General features: G+C 36.6%; 1 protein-coding gene and 1 pseudogene across 1 annotated transcript; both read left to right on the top strand.

The window, feature by feature from the left end:
* The first annotated feature begins 1,387 nt into the window (after positions 1 to 1,387).
* LOC136278998 (uncharacterized) lies at positions 1,388 to 5,713 on the top strand (annotated as a pseudogene).
* A 2,586-nt stretch (positions 5,714 to 8,299) lies between these two features.
* LOC131780513 (uncharacterized) lies at positions 8,300 to 20,331 on the top strand. The gene is made up of 8 exons (XM_066162519.1): positions 8,300 to 8,392; positions 14,361 to 15,054; positions 15,537 to 15,631; positions 16,446 to 16,605; positions 17,995 to 18,061; positions 18,300 to 18,646; positions 18,762 to 18,927; positions 19,485 to 20,331. Exons 2-8 carry the CDS (start codon positions 14,434 to 14,436, stop codon positions 19,715 to 19,717), a joined length of 1,689 nt encoding a protein of 562 aa, XP_066018616.1. The 5' UTR covers positions 8,300 to 8,392; positions 14,361 to 14,433; the 3' UTR covers positions 19,718 to 20,331.
* The last annotated feature ends 1,528 nt before the right edge of the window (positions 20,332 to 21,859 follow it).

Genomic DNA, 21,859 nt, shown 5'->3' with positions numbered 1-21,859 from the left:
AACCACTTCAAATAGAATTAGTTATAACCTTTCAAGAAAAATTCGATTGATGTTTATCTCCCGAAATCAAGGTTAGTAATAGTTTTGGATGATTTTTTATACTTATAGCATAGGGTGACGTTTTAATCATTTTTTGTGAAAGCCTTATTCTGTATTGCCAGTCTTGAGCACTGACCATTTCCCGTGGGTAAGCGCTCGTTATAGGGTCGACTTTGTATTAATGTTTCCTATTACCACGCATCTTTCAAATTAAAGAGCATCCCTCTTCGCTTGACGAACGAGCTCGTAATAGCCATGAAGCTGTTTGAATCGTGTCGTTATTACACCCATACAAATTTCATTTAATTTTATGGAAAAGTGAAGTATGTTTTCTAGGAAGAAATGTAACTCGTATTTCTTTACAAACTGAGAAGCATTAGACATCGAGTGGCAACGAGGTCTAAAAGGTTTTACATAGGCTTATTAGAAACAGTTTTGCAATAATTCCCTCCTCTACTAACGACAAAACAAGAGGATACAGAGGTTTGTATGCAGCATACCAGCTTCTTTAATAAATGGAAATGGCTGTTAAGTGATTACACTTTTGTTAAGTTTTGTTTTGAAGGTTTTAAGTGAACGAAACAGGTCAGGCAGGGAGCGGTGACAGCGTGTGTTACAAGTCATCGGCTAAACTAATATGGTTAAATGTCTCTCTAAAAAACTGTAAAATCTATTAAAGCTCAGTGAGGTACCATGTGAAAAAGAAGCGATCAAAGCTTTTTGCTAGGCTAGGCAAGGTGATATGCTTCTGGTCATAAAATAAATGTCACCGATTTCACAAGTGAACATGATTTAAATTTCAGTTTTCCAATTTTTATTAGCATATTTATTTGAATTTTCCATTGTGTAGGCTTAATCTATTTCGGATGCAAATACTGTGATTAAGTATGATGGATACCGCGCAGCATGAAAACAAGAGAAAATAAACACCAGTCAATAGCGACAATTTCATCACTAGTGTCCTGTTTTAATTGTAAGGACGGGTGTTACAAAGTGCGAAGAGTTGGTTACAAAGTGCAATAAGGTTCTTACAAAGTACGACAGGTATCACAAAGTGTGACAATTTTTAAAAACCTCGCTGCTCTAATAACTAAATATCATCAGTCGATTATTCTACGAAATTCAAGCAGGTTTTTTACGCGGGAATTGTGCTGCAGATTTTCAAACTACAAAGCTTCTTCAATGTTGCTCTATTGATTATTCTTGTTTCTTTTTTTAGTGTGGCTCAACGCTATCAAGTTTTCCGAGTGCCTCATATTTCTATTTATATTTGTACGAAAATTTGTTGAATTATCTTCTCCCATTAGGTTGGAGTCATAGCCTTAAAGACGCAGTGACTAATTGAATTATGAAACTTCTCCATATTCTTCTGTTACTGGATTACTTAAAATTTTCCACAAATTCTGAACAAAAAACGCAGTGCAGGTTCAAAGTCGCTTTGCTGAACACTCCTCCTTACATAATAAGCGGAAGTCTCGATCCAGGATTTATGTACCAAACCATTAAATGGTTTGTGGACATGGCTTGCTTTAGTAGACAGCGAGCGACCCAACAGCTTGCAATATGGATACCATCTTTGTGCGAAGTCAAGATGAAATGTCAAATCTGATGAAAACCAAGCAAGTGGATTTTACTTTTCCCTTTCAAGCTAACCATAAGATAGACGATGATGGACTGCCTAATGTCACACTGATCCGAGCATTTGTGTCATTTGGCAGTTCTCTTATAGCAAACTTAAAGAAGTGTGAGGAAGAATCAGAGGAACAGCTGTTTGCATCTATTACGTCACAATGGCCAATTCTGGTTTGTATGATGTTACTGTCAGGAGTTTCAGGAATACTCGTATGGCTTTTGGTAAGAACATGGATTTATGTTGGTCATACAGTACCACATAGGCTTAGATAGGCCGCACGTTTGGGCGATGGAACACGACAGAATTCTGAGAAGATACCTGGAGGTTTTAGGAAAACTTTAATGAATTTTGTTTTACTAGTCATGATAATGTACATCTGACCTCATGATAGAATGGAATCAATGCAGAATTTTTTTTCCTGTTCTTTTTTATGAACGATATCCAAGTGATCTGAGAATAACAATTTCTTTTGGGATAGCTCCCAGTTAAACACCCGAACATTTCAGGCTATAAAAGTAGACTTTCCTTCCTGAATGCAGGAACGCAGAGTTAACAAAAACCAGTTTTCACCTTTATTTACGGCTGGTGCACCTCAAGGATTTTGGTGGGCCGTGCTCTCCCTCACAACAGTGGGGTATTTCAATTCTGTTTAAGATAACTGCACTTGCAATTAAACGTATTTCTAAGCTTTTGACTTGAGTTGCGGTTTTTTATGATTACTCCTTTTCTAATTCAGGTACGGAAAGTCCTATCTTGGCAGTATATTTGGCATTATCTGGGTTCTGGTGGGAGCAATAATGATGCAATTGTTCACAGGCTTAATAATCAGTGCCATGCAAGCCTCCCTTGATTGCACAAAATGCAAAGATATTGCTGGTAAAGAGGTGCGTATGAAGAAAGAAAAGTTTCATCTTAAGTGTTGCCAAAAAGAAGACGGATCTGTCTTTTAATAGTAATTTGAAAAAAAAAACTACTTTGTATGATTATACCTTTTTCAGTCCTCTCTGAGTTCTGAGTACATGTAGCAGAAATCAATTCCCCATAGTTGTTGGTATTAATGCAAATTATTGTGTTTTTCATATCAGGTTGGTGTCTTAGCTCCTTTTCTTACAACCCAAAAAGTTGTTGAAGAGTTTGATGCAAAGATCATCAGTAAGTGAGAATTCATTTATGGCAACAATGAGCTGTAATGCCACAAATCATAGCGAGCTGAAATGCCAACTAGTTAATATCATTTCATTACCTTCGTGGTCACACTAAAACTTTCTTAACAAGGTCTTGTCTTAGTTGCCTATATATTGAATGTGCTAAAACAAAAAGGCAATGAAAATTTGATAAATGATATCTATGTGGAGAAAAAACCTGAAGCCGGCTAAAAATTTATCGATGGTCATTTGGCACACAGTTTTGAAGCGCACAAGTATCTAGAGGACACCAAAAGGCCAGGTATTAGAGTTAAGGTAAAGACTACGTTTAAGAAGACATAGCTGTCGGAATTTCTACCACAATAAAGCTCTCACATTCTTTACTACCACTGTGAATTTTATTGTCAATAATCAGGTAATCAATACTAACCGCACAACATGAACGGAGTTAGTTTTCATCAACAAAGGACTTTAGCTCTTTAAACCCATTAACCTACGTTCCCATACTGATTTGATCAAGAAACTTTTAATCTACAGAGTTTGACTCTCTTCAAGAAATGCAAAAAAATCTTAGCAAAGGAGCAATTGGAAGAGTATTGTTAGATCATAACACAGCATTGTACTTTCTGGATAAATTTGGTTCGAAACAAAGCAGACAAATTAGAATGATACGTAACATCGATTATCCGATGGATTATTATCTGGGGCATGTAAGCCATGACGTCATACCACTTGCAACAAGGTCACCAAATGAAACCAATTACTCCGAGGAGCAACGATTTAAAAGAAAACAAGAACTGTCCAGGTGCGGGAAGAATTTAAAAGAATTATCTACAGACTTGGTCGCAATTGCTAAGGAAACTGCAAAAGAGCAACTTATTCCTACTGAGGTACGTCTAAGTGCAAATGTTTTTCTAACTGTTCTCTTATTTTGACACGTGCGGCCGTTCAGGATGAACACCAGTGCATTTGCCTTGACTCCTTTAGTTTTTTTAAGGCTTAACTTCTCGCAGACAACAGACTCATCAAGGGTTAGGGTAAGAAATAGAGGTTTAATTTCATTATCTCAAAGAATACCTGATCCATTTTGCCTCACCTTCAAATATTCCTTTTCCTCAAACTCGTGAGGGAGTCTACGGTAACTTAAATGTCAACTTACTTGGGTCAATATAAACCGAAAGTTTATTGGAAAAGTTACCACAGCTGATGATTTTTCCAAGTCCCTAGAAGTAAAGTAAAACAAGAAATCGTACTAGTGGAGCTAACAAGAACAGAACAATTTTAAAAATAACGCTTGAGATCATTTTACTCGAGTAGAATAACCAATTGTGAAATGCAAATCATTTAGATCACATCTATGTTCTAAACACGAGTGTGTTTTTACAACAATTTCGCAATGGAGATACAACGAATGAAAGAGGAGATGAATATGACCATCCCTGGCCAAGAAACCCCGACCTCAAGGAATTTTTAAAAAAATCGATGATAAGTCGCATCTGTCAACTGCACCTCATTATGGCCACCATCCTTAAAAAATTTAAAACTTAGAGCGTTTGTATAACACCGTTATAATGTTTATATCCAACAAGATTTGCATCAAAACCTTCTTCTTTTTAGTCCAAAGTAACTTATGATTTTTCATTCGTATAACACACTTAGAATTTATCATCAAGCACATGTAACACCCATCCTTAGATCGCGATCTGGCTATAATGAGAGCGCTGCCCTAGCCCATTACGAGCCAAAGGCTATCGTTCAGTTCCTTTCAACGGCTGTTAAACTCAGCTCAGAGTAGCTTTAAATTAACGACAAGGCAAAGGTAACACAATCATTTGAATTGACTATCTCACTAGACCCGGTGAGCAGGGTAACTGAGATACCTGAATGGTACTGGATCCTTGGGATCAAGTATTGTGATACTACGGGTGTCGGACTAGTATACTGAAATAGTGAGCTCAAGTCTGGCCAAGGGCATACACCTATTTCAAAAAAGGTAGTCATCAGGCGATAAGTGTTAGGTCATTCCAAGACTGAAAGGAATCATGGGTATACAACTCAGTAAATAGTTCTTGCTGAGTGTTGTACATTTGATTTTTCAACTAGATAACAGTTTTTCTGTATAGTATTCTGTTACAAACCGAACAAATATAGTATGAACCTTCCCTAATCTTACTTTGGAAAGCTGTGATCTTATGATCTAAATCATGTTTAACTGAGTTTCTATGGGCTTTCCCTTAGCTTGGACTTGTGATATGATCTTATCTTTGTCTGCAAGATCCAGTGTTTTATACCATTATGCTCTGCCAGACAAAAGTTTTTCTTTTTCTTTAGGATTCAATGACTTATACCATGCTGCTTTTTTTGTTTTTGAGCAGAATTGAGCGAGTTAAATCATTCTGCTCTCTTTTGTTTTTGTGCAGTATCGAGTGATTGATACCAAATTACTCTGCTAGACAAAAGATTTTGTTTTCCTGCAGAACCAAGTGATTTATACCAATCTGCTGATAAAACATTTGGATTTTGATAAAGACCTTGAAAATATTTTATCAGCTCATTTAAGGTGTTAACTTCTAACAGTACACAAGTTCCTTGAGGATGAGACATGCAATATGAATCTCTACCATGATAATCAAATATCTTAAACTTACCATAACCATTACAATAAAAACCTACCGTAGTACTAAGGATTGTTAAAAGAAAGGAATTATAATTTTTTCCCCGATGGCCTGCATAGCATTTGCAAATGACACAAAATAATTAAAATCTTGTACTTCACAAGTACCATGTATATTACCATTATAGCTTGGACTATATTGAAGCTGATAATTAATATTAAATACTATTACCATTTCAGGTACTTCTGTTAGCAGTAAATAGGATTCCCTGGATAGACTAGATAGACCAGAATACAATTCGTTAACAATGTTCATGATATTAACCAAGTCCATTTAGGATGCAATATCATTCCTCTTGTTATATATGAGGGAAGCAAATGACATGGCTACACACTGTGTACCAGCATTTAACCCAAACATTGCCACATTGTCTTGACTGTAAGGAGCTTGAATTGTTTTAGCAGAATTGATAACAGGACCAGGGTTTGTTTCTATATCCCCGGACAGATTGGACTTAAAATGTTTTACCCTGTGATTCAGATTTTTATAAACATTTGGTATTGAATTAGGCCCCCATGCATTCGACTGCTTTGGCTTTGGACATTTTATTACATGTGTATATTAGCTCTACATTTTCAGTTTCCTGTATTTATTAGACTTTGGATATTTTCTCCAGACTGCAGAAGAGGGATATTTCGTTGTTCCTTTATTCTCAAATCTGATTCCTTGTGCATATATTTTTTCACGAGCTTAATTTGTAAAAAGGTGCATTCGGGAAGACTTCGGTATGCTTTTTCTGATGTAGGTTCGAAGTAAACGTCTCACTTTCCTGGATTTCTTCAAAATACGTGTAATTCTTTTCTTTGGTATTCTGCTGGGCTCACGATCACGAATACGAATACCATGCGTACGAGGGCGATTAAAATTAAAAAAATTTGTCGTACTGAGATCTACAGTTACAGATTGTATTTAGTGAAAATGCTTCATCATTGCTATTTCTAAGCTTATTATCATATACAATGACAGATAACTGAGCAGCTTTCTCAAATACGTTACATTCAGCGACGCTATTCACGACAGCTTTTGCTGAAGACATCAACAACTTTACGTAGAAATTAGCCCACAAGACAATTGCGTAAACGATAGATAACACAATAACATTATAAACAAAAGACACGGGATTTTGGATCATGAATTTATTAAAAAAGAATATCCCTACAACTACAACGAAAACAAACACAACATTCACCTTTCTGATCCTAAAATTAATACCATTCGTACTTTTATAAATTATCGTTGTTACGTTCCCTGGCATCAAGGGAATCCAACATGGCGTCTTTCTTCACAAACAATTTGCATCCATTAGAGTTTTGTTCTTCAGTCTCACGGTAATCGTGTTGTTCAGTAGATTGCCTAGAGTATATGCAGTTTGGTTTCAGATTTCAGATTTTGCTTTTTTCAACAAGTGTGCGTTTTTCAACTAAGACATTGGTATACTTGGCATACAAGGCATACAAGGCATACAAGGCTTTCATAGCTTTCAAGCGTTCGCGACTCAATCCGTTCCAAACATCTTTTAGTGTGGATTGGCCGCGAACAATACGACTTCTGTATGAGAAGTCTATAAGTATTTTGAGCGTTTGCACCATAAAGCTCCAGTCCAGTGGACTGGGCACGCCGGAAGTTAGATTGCGTTGGTCACAGTTCCCGCTTTCACAGGCTACAAAATGTCAGAACATATCAAATGTGTAGTAGTGTTTTCTCAGAGCAAGTGTGTAACTCAAGATAAGGAAGATATCACGCTTTATTAATTATGAATAATAATTATATAATCTGAGCTTGTTTTGTTCCCTCTTTTAAACCGCACTTTAAGAAAAAGTGGCATAGTTTTGAGCATAATTTGGAAAAACATCGGGCGATGTTATAGCATATAATGTCAAGAGCATAATGAGCTGCTTTTATTATCACAATTTATGAGAGCCTAATTACTATTCTACTGGCGCTTTTACACTTCATGCAGATAATTTTCAACGTATTGACGAAAATAAGGCATTTCGTCATTGATACAGATAGTCTACTTGATTGTTTTGGTAGTATGGAGCAATTATTGACTTCTTTGTTAATAGAATGGCTTTCGTCGCACCGTTTTATACTTGTTTTGGTCGGCTGATAATTGACTTATTTGACTACTCCGCAATCGAGTCTAATAAACTTGTCATTTAAGTAAAGTTTTGACTCCTCTATTGTTCATAATCAGCATGTACACCCGTGTTCAATGTGGACAAATAGTTCGTTTCCGCGGCGTTTTTTTGTGTCAAATAACATTTAACAGAATAAAATTTGTCAAAAATTATGATTGCAAATGATCAATATGAGAAAGCTTGGTCTTTTAAAAGTGGGCTCATCATTAATATGCAAACCAGGCGTAATTTTGGCGAGTGAAAGCTCAGTATTTTCTTAACGAAAATTATGGTCACCATCTTTGATTTTAATGGCAGCGGAAGGCTGGGAAGAGAAAGAAGTTTGTACCTAGGGGTGGTCGACAGTCAAAAATATGTAGAACGGTGGGGTGGGAGAGTAAACATAACGCCTGTCCGAGTTTCCTCTTTAATTTTCCTCCCAAAATTTCCTTTTGTAACATGAAAGCATCGACTGATTAGTTTTCTAGATTTTAGTTAGAAACCATCGATGAGTCTGAAAGTTAACCAGCCTTCAAATAGTCTCAAGAAAGAAGGTTAAAAATGGATAGTGTTGTCAGTCACCATCTGTTATTTGCGTATGATTTCTAATTGAAAATTCAATAACCTCCTCGTTTACCAACTGTTTGGAATCATTTTACGTCTGACGCGTTTTCCGTGAATAATGATGATGAACTTCGGAATGATCATATGCCTTTTTCCATGCAGGAGTGAAAGCATTTCAATAGTATAGAGCACAGTTATTTCTACATATATTTTGAGGTATTTGTATATTTCATTACTTTGTGCGTGTGTTTCACTGCAAAAACATATGTTGTTTACCCGTTCGGAAAACAAGTCCTGAATATTTGTAAACGCGGCATTATTCACGCATTTTTCTGACATTTTCCGACATGAGAATCCCAAGTTTTCCCGTTGTTTTCGAGTCAGCGAATTGGAGTACTCGTTCCATTATCCAGCAGTTTTCTTTCACTGTTAACTCTACGAAAGCGATTGTTTTCGTGGTGTTAAGAATGCGGTGTCAGATGGGAAAACGGTTTGTATTCGTTGCTTACTGGTGTTTTCCAGTAACAGAAGATTGCTTTTACACAGACAGAGCGTTTTCTTCCATTTTCCTAGAACAGGAAAATGCGTAGAAAACTACGTGTCGTCCAACGTGAATAATGAAATGCCATGTTTTCTGGCGTTTTTTAGCTGTTTGCGTTGAGAAAACCCGTTGTTATCGGCGATTCACCGAATACAGTTATTCCCATGCATTTTCAAGTAGTTGCCGTTCGATTATTGGGCGAAAAATGGTATTTATTCCTATATTCATGGGTGTTTTACACCGTTAACCATTTGGACATCTATAGATATGTTTATTATACATATATGTTTTGGTGAAACCCTTTTATCTTTGATGAAAAACAAAAACAAAAAAAACAATAACAACAACAACAAAAACAGCCACATCATTTCACCAGAGTATGCCAGTTTGAATCAAACAAATTATAGCGTGCAAACCTTTGAGTGCAGCTGTTTGTTGCTTCAAAGAATCGTTTACGATCAAATGGAAGAAAAGTTGTCAAACAAATAACCAGCACCTATACTCAAGGATTTTCGTTTGGAAAATATAGATTGTACTAAATATCAGCTTATATTTGTGACAGGGAGATTTTGTCGAAGACATTCTTTCCGAGCTGAAAATAAAAAACTTCCTCACAGTTTCACTCATCGGCTCTACGTGTCTTTGTTTTTGTCGAAAGACAGTGTTTCCGGTTTTTAATTTAACTCAGTTTGATTGGTTACGGGAAAATGTAGTGACACGCAATTAATCAAATTCTAGATTGTACTAAATATCAGCTTATATTTGTGACAGGGAGATTTTGTCGAAGACATTCTTTCCGAGCTGAAAATAAAAAACTTCCTCACCGTTTCACTCATCGGCTCTACGTGTGTTTGTTTTTGTCGAAAGACAGTGCTTCCGGTTTTTAATTTAACTCAGTTTGATTGGTTACCCGCTCATCTTCGGGAAATGTAGTGACACGCAATTAATCAGGGTGTTCTTCTTTTCAACAGCCTATTCGGGCAGGTGTCTTCTTGCCCTTTCTCCGCCCCCTACTTCCACCGTCCACTCTAAACCCAAATCAAACATGGCTGGTCGGAAAAACGATCGCGAGCTTACAACGTTAGCTCGCCCTAATAAGACGCCTGCACTGCAGGCTAGGCCCATTCTGATTCTTGATAACGTAGAGTTTCCTCTTTAACAAAGGGCTTTACGAAACTTCATGAGATATATCTCCCAAAATTTCCGTTTATAACAAGACAGCGTCGACTAATAAATGTTCGAGATTTTAGTTTGAAGCTATCGATGAGTCTGAAAGTTAAACAGCCTTTAAATAGTCGTAAGAGAAAAGGTTAAAAATGGAAAGTGTTGTCTTACACCATTTGTTATTTGCATATCATTTCTAATTGAAACTCAAATAACCTCCTCGTTTACCAACTGTTTGGAATCATCTTACGTCTGACACGTTTTCCGTGAATAATGATGATGAACTTCGGAATGATGATTACAGGATTGAAAGCGTTTCAATAGTATAGAGCACAGTTATTTCTACATATATTTTGAGGTATTTGTTTATTTCATTACTTTGCGTGTGCTTCATTGCGAAACATATGGTGTTCACCGGTTCGGAAAACAGGTTCTGAATATTTGAAAACGCGGCTTTAATCACGCATTTTTCTGACATTTTCCGACGAGAAAATCAACCGTTTTCCCGTTTCTTTCGAGTCGGCGAATTAGAATATTCGTTCCATTATCCAGCAGTCTTCCTTCACAGTTAACTCTACGAAAACGATTGTTTTTCTGGTGTTAAGAATGCGGTGTCAGATGGGAAAACAGTTTGTATTCGTTGCTTACTGGTGTTTTCCAGTAACAGAAGATTGCTTTCACAGAAGTTTTCCGTCGAGGACAAAGTGTTTTCTTCCACTTTCCAGGGACAGGAAAATGCGTAGAAAACGCTTGAAAACCACCTGTCGTCCAACGTTCACGGGTTGGTCAACGTAAAAAAATGCCATGTTTTCTGGCGTTTTTTAGCTGTTTGCGTTGAGAAAACGCGTTGTTATCGGCGATTCACCGACTGCCGTTATTCCCACGCATTTTCAAGTAGTTGCCGTTCGATTATCGTGCGAAAAATGGTATTTATTCCTATATTTATCGGTGTTTTACACCATTAACCATTTGGTAATCTATAGATATGTTTATTATACACACATGTTTTGGTGAAGCCTTTATTTCTTTGATGAAAAAAACCAAAAAAAACAACAACAAAAATAACAACAACAAAAATTATGGGGTGCAAACCATTGAGTGCAGTTGTTTTTTGCTTCAAAGTATCGTTTACGATCAAATGGAAGAAAAGTTGTCAAACAAATAACCAGCATCTATACTCAAGGATTTTCGTTTGGAAAATATAGATTGTACTAAATATCAGCTCATAGTTGTGATTTCAGATGAGATTTTGTCGAAGACATTCTTTTCTAGCTGAAAATAAAAAACTTCCTGACCGTTTCACTCATCGGCTCTACATATGTTTGTTTTTGTCGGAATACAATGCTTCCGATTTTTAATTTAACTTAGTTTGATTGGTTACCCGCTCATCTTCGGGAAATGTAGTGACACGCAACTACTCAGCGGGTGTTCTTCTTTTCAACAGCCCCTTCAGGCAGGTGTCTTCTTTCCCTTTCCCCGCCCACTACTTCCACCGTCCACTCTAACTCCAAACCAAACATGGCTGGTCTGATAAACGATCGCGAGCTTATAACGTTAGCTCGCTCTAGTAAGACGCCTGCACAGCAGGCTAGGCTCATTCTGATTCTTGATACCATAGAGTTTCCTCTTGAACAAAGGGCTTTACGAAACCATCGATGAGTTTGAAAGTTAAACAGCCTTTAAATAGTCATAAGAGAAAAAGTTAAAAATGGATAGTGTTGTCTTACACCATTTGTTATTTGCATATCATTTCTAATTGAAACTTAAATAATCTCCTCGTTTACCAACTGTTCGGAATCATCTTACGTCTGACACGTTTTCCGTGAATAATGATGATGAACTTCGGAATGAAAGCGTCTCAATAGTATAGAGCACAGTTATTTCTACATATACTTTGAGTTATTTATTTACAAAATTGTATGTCTAACTTTTGAAAAACAAATAGAATCTGCTTTATTTCGGTCAATAAAATGAAACTACTAAATGACAAGAACAAACCTTGTACTAAAATGAGTGTAACAACTTCTGTTTACCACTTGAGGTGGATCTGCAAAATTGCAAATATGTTGAAATTCGTAGACGTGAAATTTGGATAGTTATATTGGGACTTAAAAAGCCAGTTATAAAAAAGCTATTTCATGTATAGAGCCGTTTTCTTAATTTTGATAAATATTACGAAAATACTCAACAATTTACTAGGCTCAAATATTAAAGTTTGAAAAGTTCTACTCTACACCTTCCACAATAATAAGAGAACTTTTGTAGTTGAACCTATGGAACATTGTATTCTTAACGTGGAACACATTTATTTGCTTACTATTTATTTACCGTCACAAATAGTGATGTTTTTATTGGCACTGAGCAGATACGGTGAACACTTAAAAAGTTCTTTTGAAATTCCTAAATATCACGGGAGTATTTCGCTTTTGTTGTATGACCATAGACGATGGAAAAAAAAAGCCATAATGATACTCGCTAATCTACGGCTATCCTCTCCCCAACTTAATACTATCAGCAATTAATTAAGGAAATCCTGATTAAGTATCGGTTCATTAAAACGATAGCATTATAAATTATAACATAAATGCGCTTGTTCATGTTCGAATACTGACTTATATTATGGCGTTGATCATCTTTCAGTAATATATTTCTCTGAAGAGCCAGCGCTATTTGTTGAGATCACAACAAAAATTCAAGTGTGCAAGCAAGGGAGGTTTTCCTGTAGTTCCTTTCTTCGGCAGTTTTTGCCATGCATATTGCAACCATAAGACTAGCACTATCTCTCCTCTTTTGTTCCGATTTACGGCCTGCTAACAGCCAAAAGCCCCGAATTGATTCAATTGATTCAATTGATTCATCGGAATTAGTGCCCAAGGCCCGTGATATCAGGCAACATCGTCAAATTCGCCAAACGCTTTTTATTCTTACAGAAGTTGGCAACCTAATTTCCAATATTTCTGTTGATATTGCTATCTGAAGTTTTTTTAAATGGACTCTCCTAAAATTAACGAAAACCTGTCCTAAATTCAGAATTTTTATGACTTATTTTGAATTGCCAATGAGATCCTGTTATGTAACAGAATTTAAGCATAAGAAGAAGTAGAAGTAGTGATAGTTCAATAATTTCTTGGCTTTGCAAACGCCAGCTGAAAGCACATTTATTTGCCTGGCTTTGAATATTTCCCATAATGATTATTTATCATACTGCACTATGTTTACTGATTCCCTTTTGAATATCTTTCATTAAAAGTTTATTTTCCCAATTTCTTAATCGAACATCGAAACGCGTTCGTCTTTTCAAATTTCGATGCAGCCCTTCGCCAGACTTTATCAATTGTGTTTAGAGTCCGCCTCTACTCTCTTCCCCACAGATAACGGTATAATAACTTTCGTTCAATCTGGCGTACAGTCCAGGACTCAAAATATTCTGTAGTGTTAGAAAAAAAATTACATTGACGCGGTGTTTTTGTTCACAATGAGAAGTTATTTATAATCCTGGCATAGCCATCCTTGCAGATTTTGTAGAACACAAATTAATGTGCCAAAATTGCCGTTATGTTCTTCGACACACAAAAGCGGGGTCGAAGAAAAACCATACTTTATCAAAAGATCTCATATAAAAAGAGCTAATGAAGGATTCTTTTTAAAATTATTATTTTCTAGCCCAAAATTTTGATAATCAAGCCCTTAAACTGCATCTGCCATAATTAAAAATTTTGTTTGTCTGAAGATTCACAGTAAAGTTTTCTTTTTCACCACCTGCCAGTTTGGGAAAAAGGGATCTACTTTTAAACTGAAGACGTAAAGTATTTTTCTAAAAGCCTTCTTGATGACACAGACCCTGACAAAAAACAGTTATTGCCAACCGCCAAGCGCAATTCAAAATTCATAACGGGTCCATCTTTCGAACTTCTTGATGGGAGCGAACCAAAATTTGTCAGTATGTTTGTAGCCGCCTTGTCTGATTCATTAACTAAAGAGAATGTCTGTTTTTTGCTTGTGGTGTCAGTGTCAGTGTCAGTAAAAAGTGTCAGCTTTTAATTAGTAACTTTGATTATACTACCCCGCACTTACACTTACAATTGTTGGTGTAAATTCTGTAAGCACACTAACTCAGATAACGGCACGCTGTGTGGTAATAGATATATCGTAATGGGCGGTTTTCGCAAATTGAGACAAAAAAAGCGTTCAGTGAGGGTAGCTGGCTATAGCCAGGAGAGCAGATCGCTACCTCAATGAGAACTCCAGAACTTTTTGTCGATAAAAAACTTCTTCCAGTCCTTTGAGAAGGTTAAAATCATATTTCCGTTCCATTCTTTTCAAATGTACGATGTCTTCGTGAATGTTCTGGAAGTCATATTGAGATCTGGTCTTGCATTGCACCCATGCAGTTTAAAACAACAAGCTTGCAAACAGACAACATATCATTCTGACTTTTGCATCTGTGGTTTTTCTGTTTGTTTGTTTGTTTTTGGTTAGATCTGAACACAACTTGAAGTCTGGTAGCCTCAGGAGAGGTTTCTGACCATATCATATCTTGGCAGTGTTAACGATGCATGTTGCAACTCCGAGATTGGTCCTATGTCTAATGGTTTGCTGCGATTTATGGCTTGTCAGGAGCCAAAATCTTGATTCAATCGATCAATCGGAATTAGTGCGCAAAGCCCGTCAAATCAGGCAACATCGTCAAGTTCGCCAAACGCGTCAACTTCGTCAGGAACAAGATAAAGAAACGAAATGCAAATTCAAATTTGCCTTGCATGATTTTCCTCCTTACATTATGAACCAAAATATTGACGGAGGATTTATGAATCAAACCCTAACATGGTTTGTGGACACGGTTTGCTTTGGTAGAAATGCAATAGACCCCATAGCTTGCAAAATGGTACCAGTATTTGTTCAAAATCAGGACGAGATGGTGAAGTTTATTAAAAATCGGTCGGTTGATTTTGGTTTTCCAATTCTCTCGGATGCAAAACAAAAACTTACGGGTCTAGACAGTGTGACACTCATCCGGGCATTTGTATCATCCGGGTGTTCAATGATTGTGAACTTAAAGCAGTGCAAAGCAGAGTCACGGGAACAGTTACTGACTTCTATTACGTCACAATGGCCGATATTGGCTTGTGTCATGTTACTGTCAGGGATATCTGGAGTGATCATTTGGCTCCTGGTAAGAGTTAAGGCTTATCATCGTCAATCTATACTAAGCCTCTAAAGCTCTTTAGTTTTAATCCTACGTAAGGTTATATTCGAACTTAATTGTTACGGCTTTAACATGAAAATAGTTTAAGTAAGAATCGACGGCACCATTTTTGAGTAAACGGTTAGTTAGGCACACCTTATGACCTCACCGAAATAAAAAGCCAAACTAAAATGCCCTACAAGTCATGAAGCTACAAATAATGTTTGCTTGTTTGTAGCTGAAAAAATACCGTTGCAATGACGCAAACTATCAAATAAGAACATTTTATTCCAAGACGCCACAATTTCGGATACAGTAAAACTGCTGCAAACTTTGCGCGTTGTAGCAAGGCCTTAAGTAAGCTAGAAGTGTTTTCTAATCAATTTATTTACTCCACACTAAAAGCCACCTTCATGTTAGGTTTTTTTTATATATAATTCATTAAACAGTGATACCAATTTCCATGACAGGAACACCGTTCAAACGCAGTTCAGTTTTCACCCACGTTCACGATAGGATCACCAGAAGGCTTTTGGTGGGCAGTGGTATCACTTACAACAGTAGGGTAAGTGGATTTAAATTTGGGTGTCAGTGGGCTCTTTTTTTCACTGCGCCCTTTGAATACGATCAAAGATAAGCAATATTGTAAAACCCATTTTTTTGTCGAATTAATACATGCTTTGGATTTATCAAAATCTCTACCAGGGTTCCATTCTTGAATTGGCTTCTAGTCTTACAAATTACTAGTTGTTACGTGGTATCGGGGTCCTTTAGTTCACAGTTCTTCACAGCTTATAAACCAAAATGAATAGTAGCAAATAAAAGAAAAATAATTTTCCATAGTATATCTTAAAACTATGTTTCAGGTTTTTTTTTTTTTTTTTTTTGACATGGTGGATAGTGTAAGGAGAGGAGGGCGGGATGGGGAATGAGACTCGTCAAATTTAGATGGAGTCATAATTTTTAGCTTAAACGCACATACTCTGGTTAGTTTCAATTTAGTTGATTGTGATCATTATCGATGGGCCAGGGCATTTATTATGCTACAGGAGGGAGGCAATGTGGGCCAGTGGTTGGAGTGCTGCATTTGTAATCTGGGGGTCCCGGGTCTAGGCCCTCCACCCTCCGCTACTCACCGGATTTGTTTCCGGTGGCCACGAGTTTAAGAGTTCAACTCCTCGGCTGCGCTTTGTATATAGCCAAATGTTCAGCTTCCTTCCAGTTGGGATTTTGATTCATTCTCTCATTTATAAATTCATTCATTTGTACTGATTCTGAAAAGCCTCATCGGGGAAGTGGTCAATTATACATTAAGAATTTTTATACTTACTACATTATCCTCAAAGCGCAAAGATATTTGGTTCCTTTTTCCTCATTAGGTACGGTGATAAGACGCCTAAAACCTTCTGCGGACGTGCATTTGGTATAATGTGGATCCTGATAGGAGCAATAATGTTGTCGCTGTTCACCGCCATATTTACAAATGCTGTGCAAGCTTCCCTGGATGGTACGAGATGTAGGGACATTGGTGGCAAAAAGGTTAGTAACCCCAACATGAATACCTAAAACCCTTTGCACCCTAACATCATTATGCCCCTTTCTCCATACTTTTCTCTATATATTTCCTAAGGTGCTGGAAAAAAATGTTTTTTAACAATCAAGAGCTTCTTTAGTTGGTGATCATTTCCTTTATTCTTATGACCTCAATGTTTGATTCAGGGGTGATACTACAGAAACAACTCAAATGCAGCTCGGCCCTGTGACTGAAACCTTTGAGTCACAGGGCAGAGTTATTCAAAGCAGGGTTCAGATAATTCAGGAGTAATGGAAATCTTATTTAAGATCTGAAAGCTGTAAAAGAAAATTCAGTATAATTCTTTTTGTCTGCACCTATTAGATACTCTTAGAAAAAAAATAGAGAAAGTTATTCGAAAGAATAAAAGAGACCCGCATGAAATTAGACCCGGATTAGCGTTACTCAGACTTCGAACAGCTGGGCTAGGAATTATGAGCTACCTGAGTCCGAGTTAGCAAGTTGTATGGAAGAATGAAATTAACATTAAACATTTTTAATTGATTGTCGAAATGTAAAATTTCTTTGGTTTTGTAGAACTTCGGATATTGTTGGCCCTTTCAACAACAATGCCTTCCCTGTTCCTATTATTTAGGCTGAGTCTTTCTGGAACTACAACTTAAGTGTACTTTCGTTGTACAGACTTTTCATATTCTTTGCAAGAGGAAAGTACTTATCATTTGGCACTAAGCCTTTATAGATTGCGCTAGTAAAAGTAGCATATTACACTAGTAATATGGCTCGATCATTTTTCAAATGGTGCTCAAAATTACGCTCGTTTTTGAAAATTATGGTACTTTTTATTTAAGTGTGCTTTACAAAAAAAAAGAAACAAACGAGGTCCAAGTTATATATTTGTCGTCAATTAAGCATGAAATCTTCTTTATTTTGAAAAAAATACTCCGACAAAACAAAATTTAGCATTGAATTCCAGACGAGAAGCAGTGACTTGACGAGTCAAAATGTAAGTTTCTCTTTGGCGCCATTTTTTGCCTGTGAAAGAGGGAACTATAAACGATGCAAACTTTACTACGGATGTGCCTAGTCCTCTAGACAACGAATAATTCTATACTGCGGTAGCCCTCTTCTTCCAAGACATTGAAAACCTGAAAATAGACATGAACCTCGGACCGAATTTGAAAATAATCGGTCTTAGAGACCAAAACAAGTCATGACTCTGATAATGTTTCCTTCAAAATAAGAAAAAACATCCTGAATAGGCTTGCAGTGCTACTTTCATAAATACAAGCAAAAATTATGCCTGTTTAACAATTTAGGTCGAAAATTATGCTTGCGCAATCTATAAGGGCCCAACTGGCATATAAAAATTTGTCTGACGCCAATTTACTTGTTAGGTGGGTGTGTCCGACAAGAATCCTGAAACGCATATAGTCGCTATGGAGCTGGACGCAGACTTTGTCAGTAAGTAATTCTTATCAGGTTATTTCAATGTTCTTGCATAACGCGTTGCATGACCATTGTTCTTCAGGAACGACTACGAAGGTAAAGAAATAAGCTTAAAAATTACCTTTGAATTTCAGTTATATTTCGTATATTTTTGTATCAAAACTCTAAGGAGAAATTTCTCCCCCGCTTTTTCTCATTTTACTTATTAAGAATTTGCGTTGGCGTACTAATCAAATAAATTTTTCATTAACAGAGTTCAACAACCTGGATGAAATGCAAGAAAGTCTTAGCCAAGGAACAATTGGAAGAGTAATGGTGGATCGCAACACTGCTTTTCACGTTTTGGATAAATCTGGTTTAAAACGAAACAGGCAGATCCGAATGATTCGTAACATCGATTATCCAATGGAATATTACCTGGCTCACGTGAGCCATGACGTAATGGGGTCACCGAATCACACGAACGATTCTGATGACGAAGTATTGGTTAGAAAAACTGAGCTTTCGGTTTGCGGGGAAAGCCTAAGAAAGTTATCAGCGGCTTTGGTTGGAGTTGCAAAAGACACTGCCAAAGAGCAACTTATCCCTGCCGAATTACAGGTAGTTAATTGTTTTTTGGGAATTTTATATATTTCACCACGCACCATTCTCTTCTATTTGTTTAGCATTTATTCCGATGCAATCAACAGTTTGAAAGCTATTTATTTCTTTGTAGACAGCTGATTTGTCCGATGAAATGGAAGGGTTATTCTCCACTGGCTCACAAATGACCAAATTTATTCTATTTGCCTTATTGGGAATACTTGCTTTCCTAATAATCATCAGCAAATTTTGGGAAGTCTACATCAACTGTAAGCCAACGGTACACAAGAAGAGAAAAGGTAACTGCTTCTTAAATTAATTCACCATAGGTTCCTGCAGAGTAAATATAAAACAGATATCTTTTGAAGAAAACTGTTCTATCTTAATTAGTATAAATCGTGGATTGGTGTGATTCTATAATTTTAAATTCAGATGGCAATCAAAGGCAATGAGACAGTCACTCGTCATTCAGTTGGTCAGTCTGTCAGTTAGTTAGTTAGGCAGTCAGTCAGTCAGGCAGCCAGTCAGTCAGGTAGTCAGTTAGTCAGTCTGTCGGTCAGTCATCCAATCAGCCAGTTAGTTAGTCGGTTAGCACGTCCCTCAGATTATAATCAGAAATGTGCAAACCTTCGTTACATGAAATAGTTCAATACTTATTGGAAGGTCTGTCAGTCAAATAATAAGTAATTATGTCAGACCGTTTGTCAGTGAGAAAATAGTCATTCATTCAAACGATTAACGACCAAATCAAATATCGACTATTTGTGTACTGACAAATGGAAAGACAAAAGTGATATGTTCAGGGATTAATTTAGTGATTCGTTTCTTTAAATGTCCTCTACAATCCTTCTTTTAGGACTGATTCCCAGCAGCAGGAAGATATCAATGATGCAAAACTTCCTGGATTTGGAGGAAGAACTAAAAGACATAACGTCTGATCTACAAAAGTTAAAAGAGGAATTTGAAGGTGCCGCGAACGGTTTGTCTCCTGTAGGCAGTCCTGAATACTCAAGACCAAAAGAACGCTCATTTTTTAATAATATGCTTGATTTGAAAGGAAAGAGTAAAAATACTGAAACAATAGTATAACACATAAAACATTTTGCCATTAGTAAACTCAGATAGCATTTTACTCTTCTGAGATTTCCATGACCAGTAGCATATTTTTAGCTTGAGCGAAATAAAGAAGATGAATGTGTCACACAGAATAGGACACGTAAGTGACTTCTTGTTTACTACGAATTGTATTGAATTCTTTTCCTTCCTTTTTCCTATTTCCTTTTTGATTTCCTTACTTTCGGTTTTTAGGCCAACAAACCAATACGTCATGTTCAGAGAAAGGTAGCGAGTGAACCAAGAAGGTTTACAAATTTTTCTCATTCCATTGCAATCAGCTTTGGCTGTCTATTGATGAAATAGCTCGCACTATTAACTACAGACTCTACCTCGTCCGTCTTAACGGATGAACAGAATTGAGCGTTAAGAGTGATTACTTCGGTATTTGCTTTTCAGTGCGTAACTTCTGGGTTTGTTTGTTTACACTCTATGGAATTAAATTTTCACAAGTTCTAGAAAAAAGCAAGCTTTTGAGAATGAGTGGTGCAAATTGGAAGTATAAATGAAGAATTACTCTCTTTATTAATTATTTAAGGAAGAACTTATCATAAAAGATATAATATAACAATAATTGTTTCTTGACTTCTCTTCACTTCGTTGGACGAATGCAACTGTAATTTCTGGCTGGTCGCTTTCTCAGTTTCTTTCGCAAAAAGCATGAGATTTTATAACATTTCAGGAGACTTTTGGAACCGCTAGCTTTTAAGATTATGGAGGGAAGATGCAAGTGGTCACCACAGACTGTCGGTTAAAAGTTAATCGTTTCGAAACGTCCTTAATCCTCAAATCCTTACAATTTAATCAAAGTTTTTAGATATTGTATATAACCAATAGATATGTGTGCCTAAAGAGCATGCATAAGAAACACTGATTATAGGAGAATAACGGCCAGTCAAGGACCGTTATTCATTTACATGTAATAAACTCCAATCCAGGTGATGTCTCTCTGAGAAATGCATTCCCTTCTGCACTTGAATCTAGCACCGTAGTCACTAGTTTTGTTTTTGAGTATCTATAAATATATTTTTAAATTCAGCCAAGACTGTATCTAGAAGCGTTATACATGCTACAAGTAAAAGCTTAATGATGTTTACAACTTGTACAATAATTAATGGAATCTTTACTTTTAGCGATCAAGAAATATACTGATCGATGTATAGTTATAATTGCAGGTGAAAAAAAAAAAGCCTATTTAGATGTTGTATCATATAGTGTCCACAGCGAATTATTTCCTCAAGCTCGGGAGTCGATAAACTTTTGGGAGTTTACGGTAACTTAAATGTCAACCTACTTGGGTCAGTATAAATCGAAAGTTTTTCGGAAAAGTTTCCACAGCTGATGATTTTCCATGGGAGTTAACAATAACAAAACAATTTTCAAAATAACGCCTTGAGGTCATTTTACTAGAGTAGATAACCAATTGTGAAATGTAAATAATAAAAATCACATCTAGTATGTTTTCCTCCACTGAACAATTGTCTGTATCTCTTTTGAATGAAACTTTCAACTTTTTCAAGAAATTCTAGGACAGAGTGACTGAATCACACTATTTCCCTTCTTGAATTATTGATCTTTACAGAGCGCAAACCTGTCCGATGAAATGGAAGGGTTTTTTTCAACCGGCTCGAAAATGGCCCTGTGAATGTTGATTTATCGTCTGGTGGTATTTCTCGGGCTGGTGTTTCTCGGTATCTTATGTCAAGTCTACATCAAGTGTTACCTAGCCAGGGTGCACGTAGTAACAGAAGGTATGATTATCATCTATACATAGGCTGATACTGAGTAATATCACTCTTTGTTTACCCAAATAAAGCAAACGCCTCCTCTAAATTGTAAGTTACTAAATCTTGCGACTGAATTGAGCAAGTTTATGTTTGCAGCAATCCTAGGTCTTTCGATGGGAATCTCTTATTTCTTCATGAGCAAATGGGCAAGTTTCAGAGACAAGAAAAATCATTGTTCATTGTGAAAATAGGTTTCAAAATTTTTTGCTTGTTAGTGGCAGGAAGCGGAAATTGAAAAGACCGCGATTTTTTAATTTTCAAGAAGTTAATATCAATATCCTCAAGTTCATTTTCAATCCGTTTAATTTTTGACCCTCAATTCTTTTGTTTT

This window comes from Pocillopora verrucosa, chromosome 2 (genome assembly GCF_036669915.1).
Source record: "Pocillopora verrucosa isolate sample1 chromosome 2, ASM3666991v2, whole genome shotgun sequence".
NCBI lineage: Eukaryota > Metazoa > Cnidaria > Anthozoa > Scleractinia > Pocilloporidae > Pocillopora > Pocillopora verrucosa.
The sequence above is the reverse complement of the archived record's forward strand: the minus strand, read 5'-3'. Positions and strand labels throughout refer to the sequence as shown.

Bases quoted from the DNA above. Each gene is read 5' to 3' on its own strand.
- LOC131780513 (XM_066162519.1), top strand. From the start codon at position 14,434: ATGCATGTTGCAACTCCGAGATTGGTCCTATGTCTAATGGTTTGCTGC. The intron at 15,632-16,445 runs GTAAGTGGATTT...TTTCCTCATTAG, and splicing joins GTATCACTTACAACAGTAGG to GTACGGTGATAAGACGCCTA. The intron at 18,928-19,484 runs GTAACTGCTTCT...TCCTTCTTTTAG, and splicing joins GGTACACAAGAAGAGAAAAG to GACTGATTCCCAGCAGCAGG.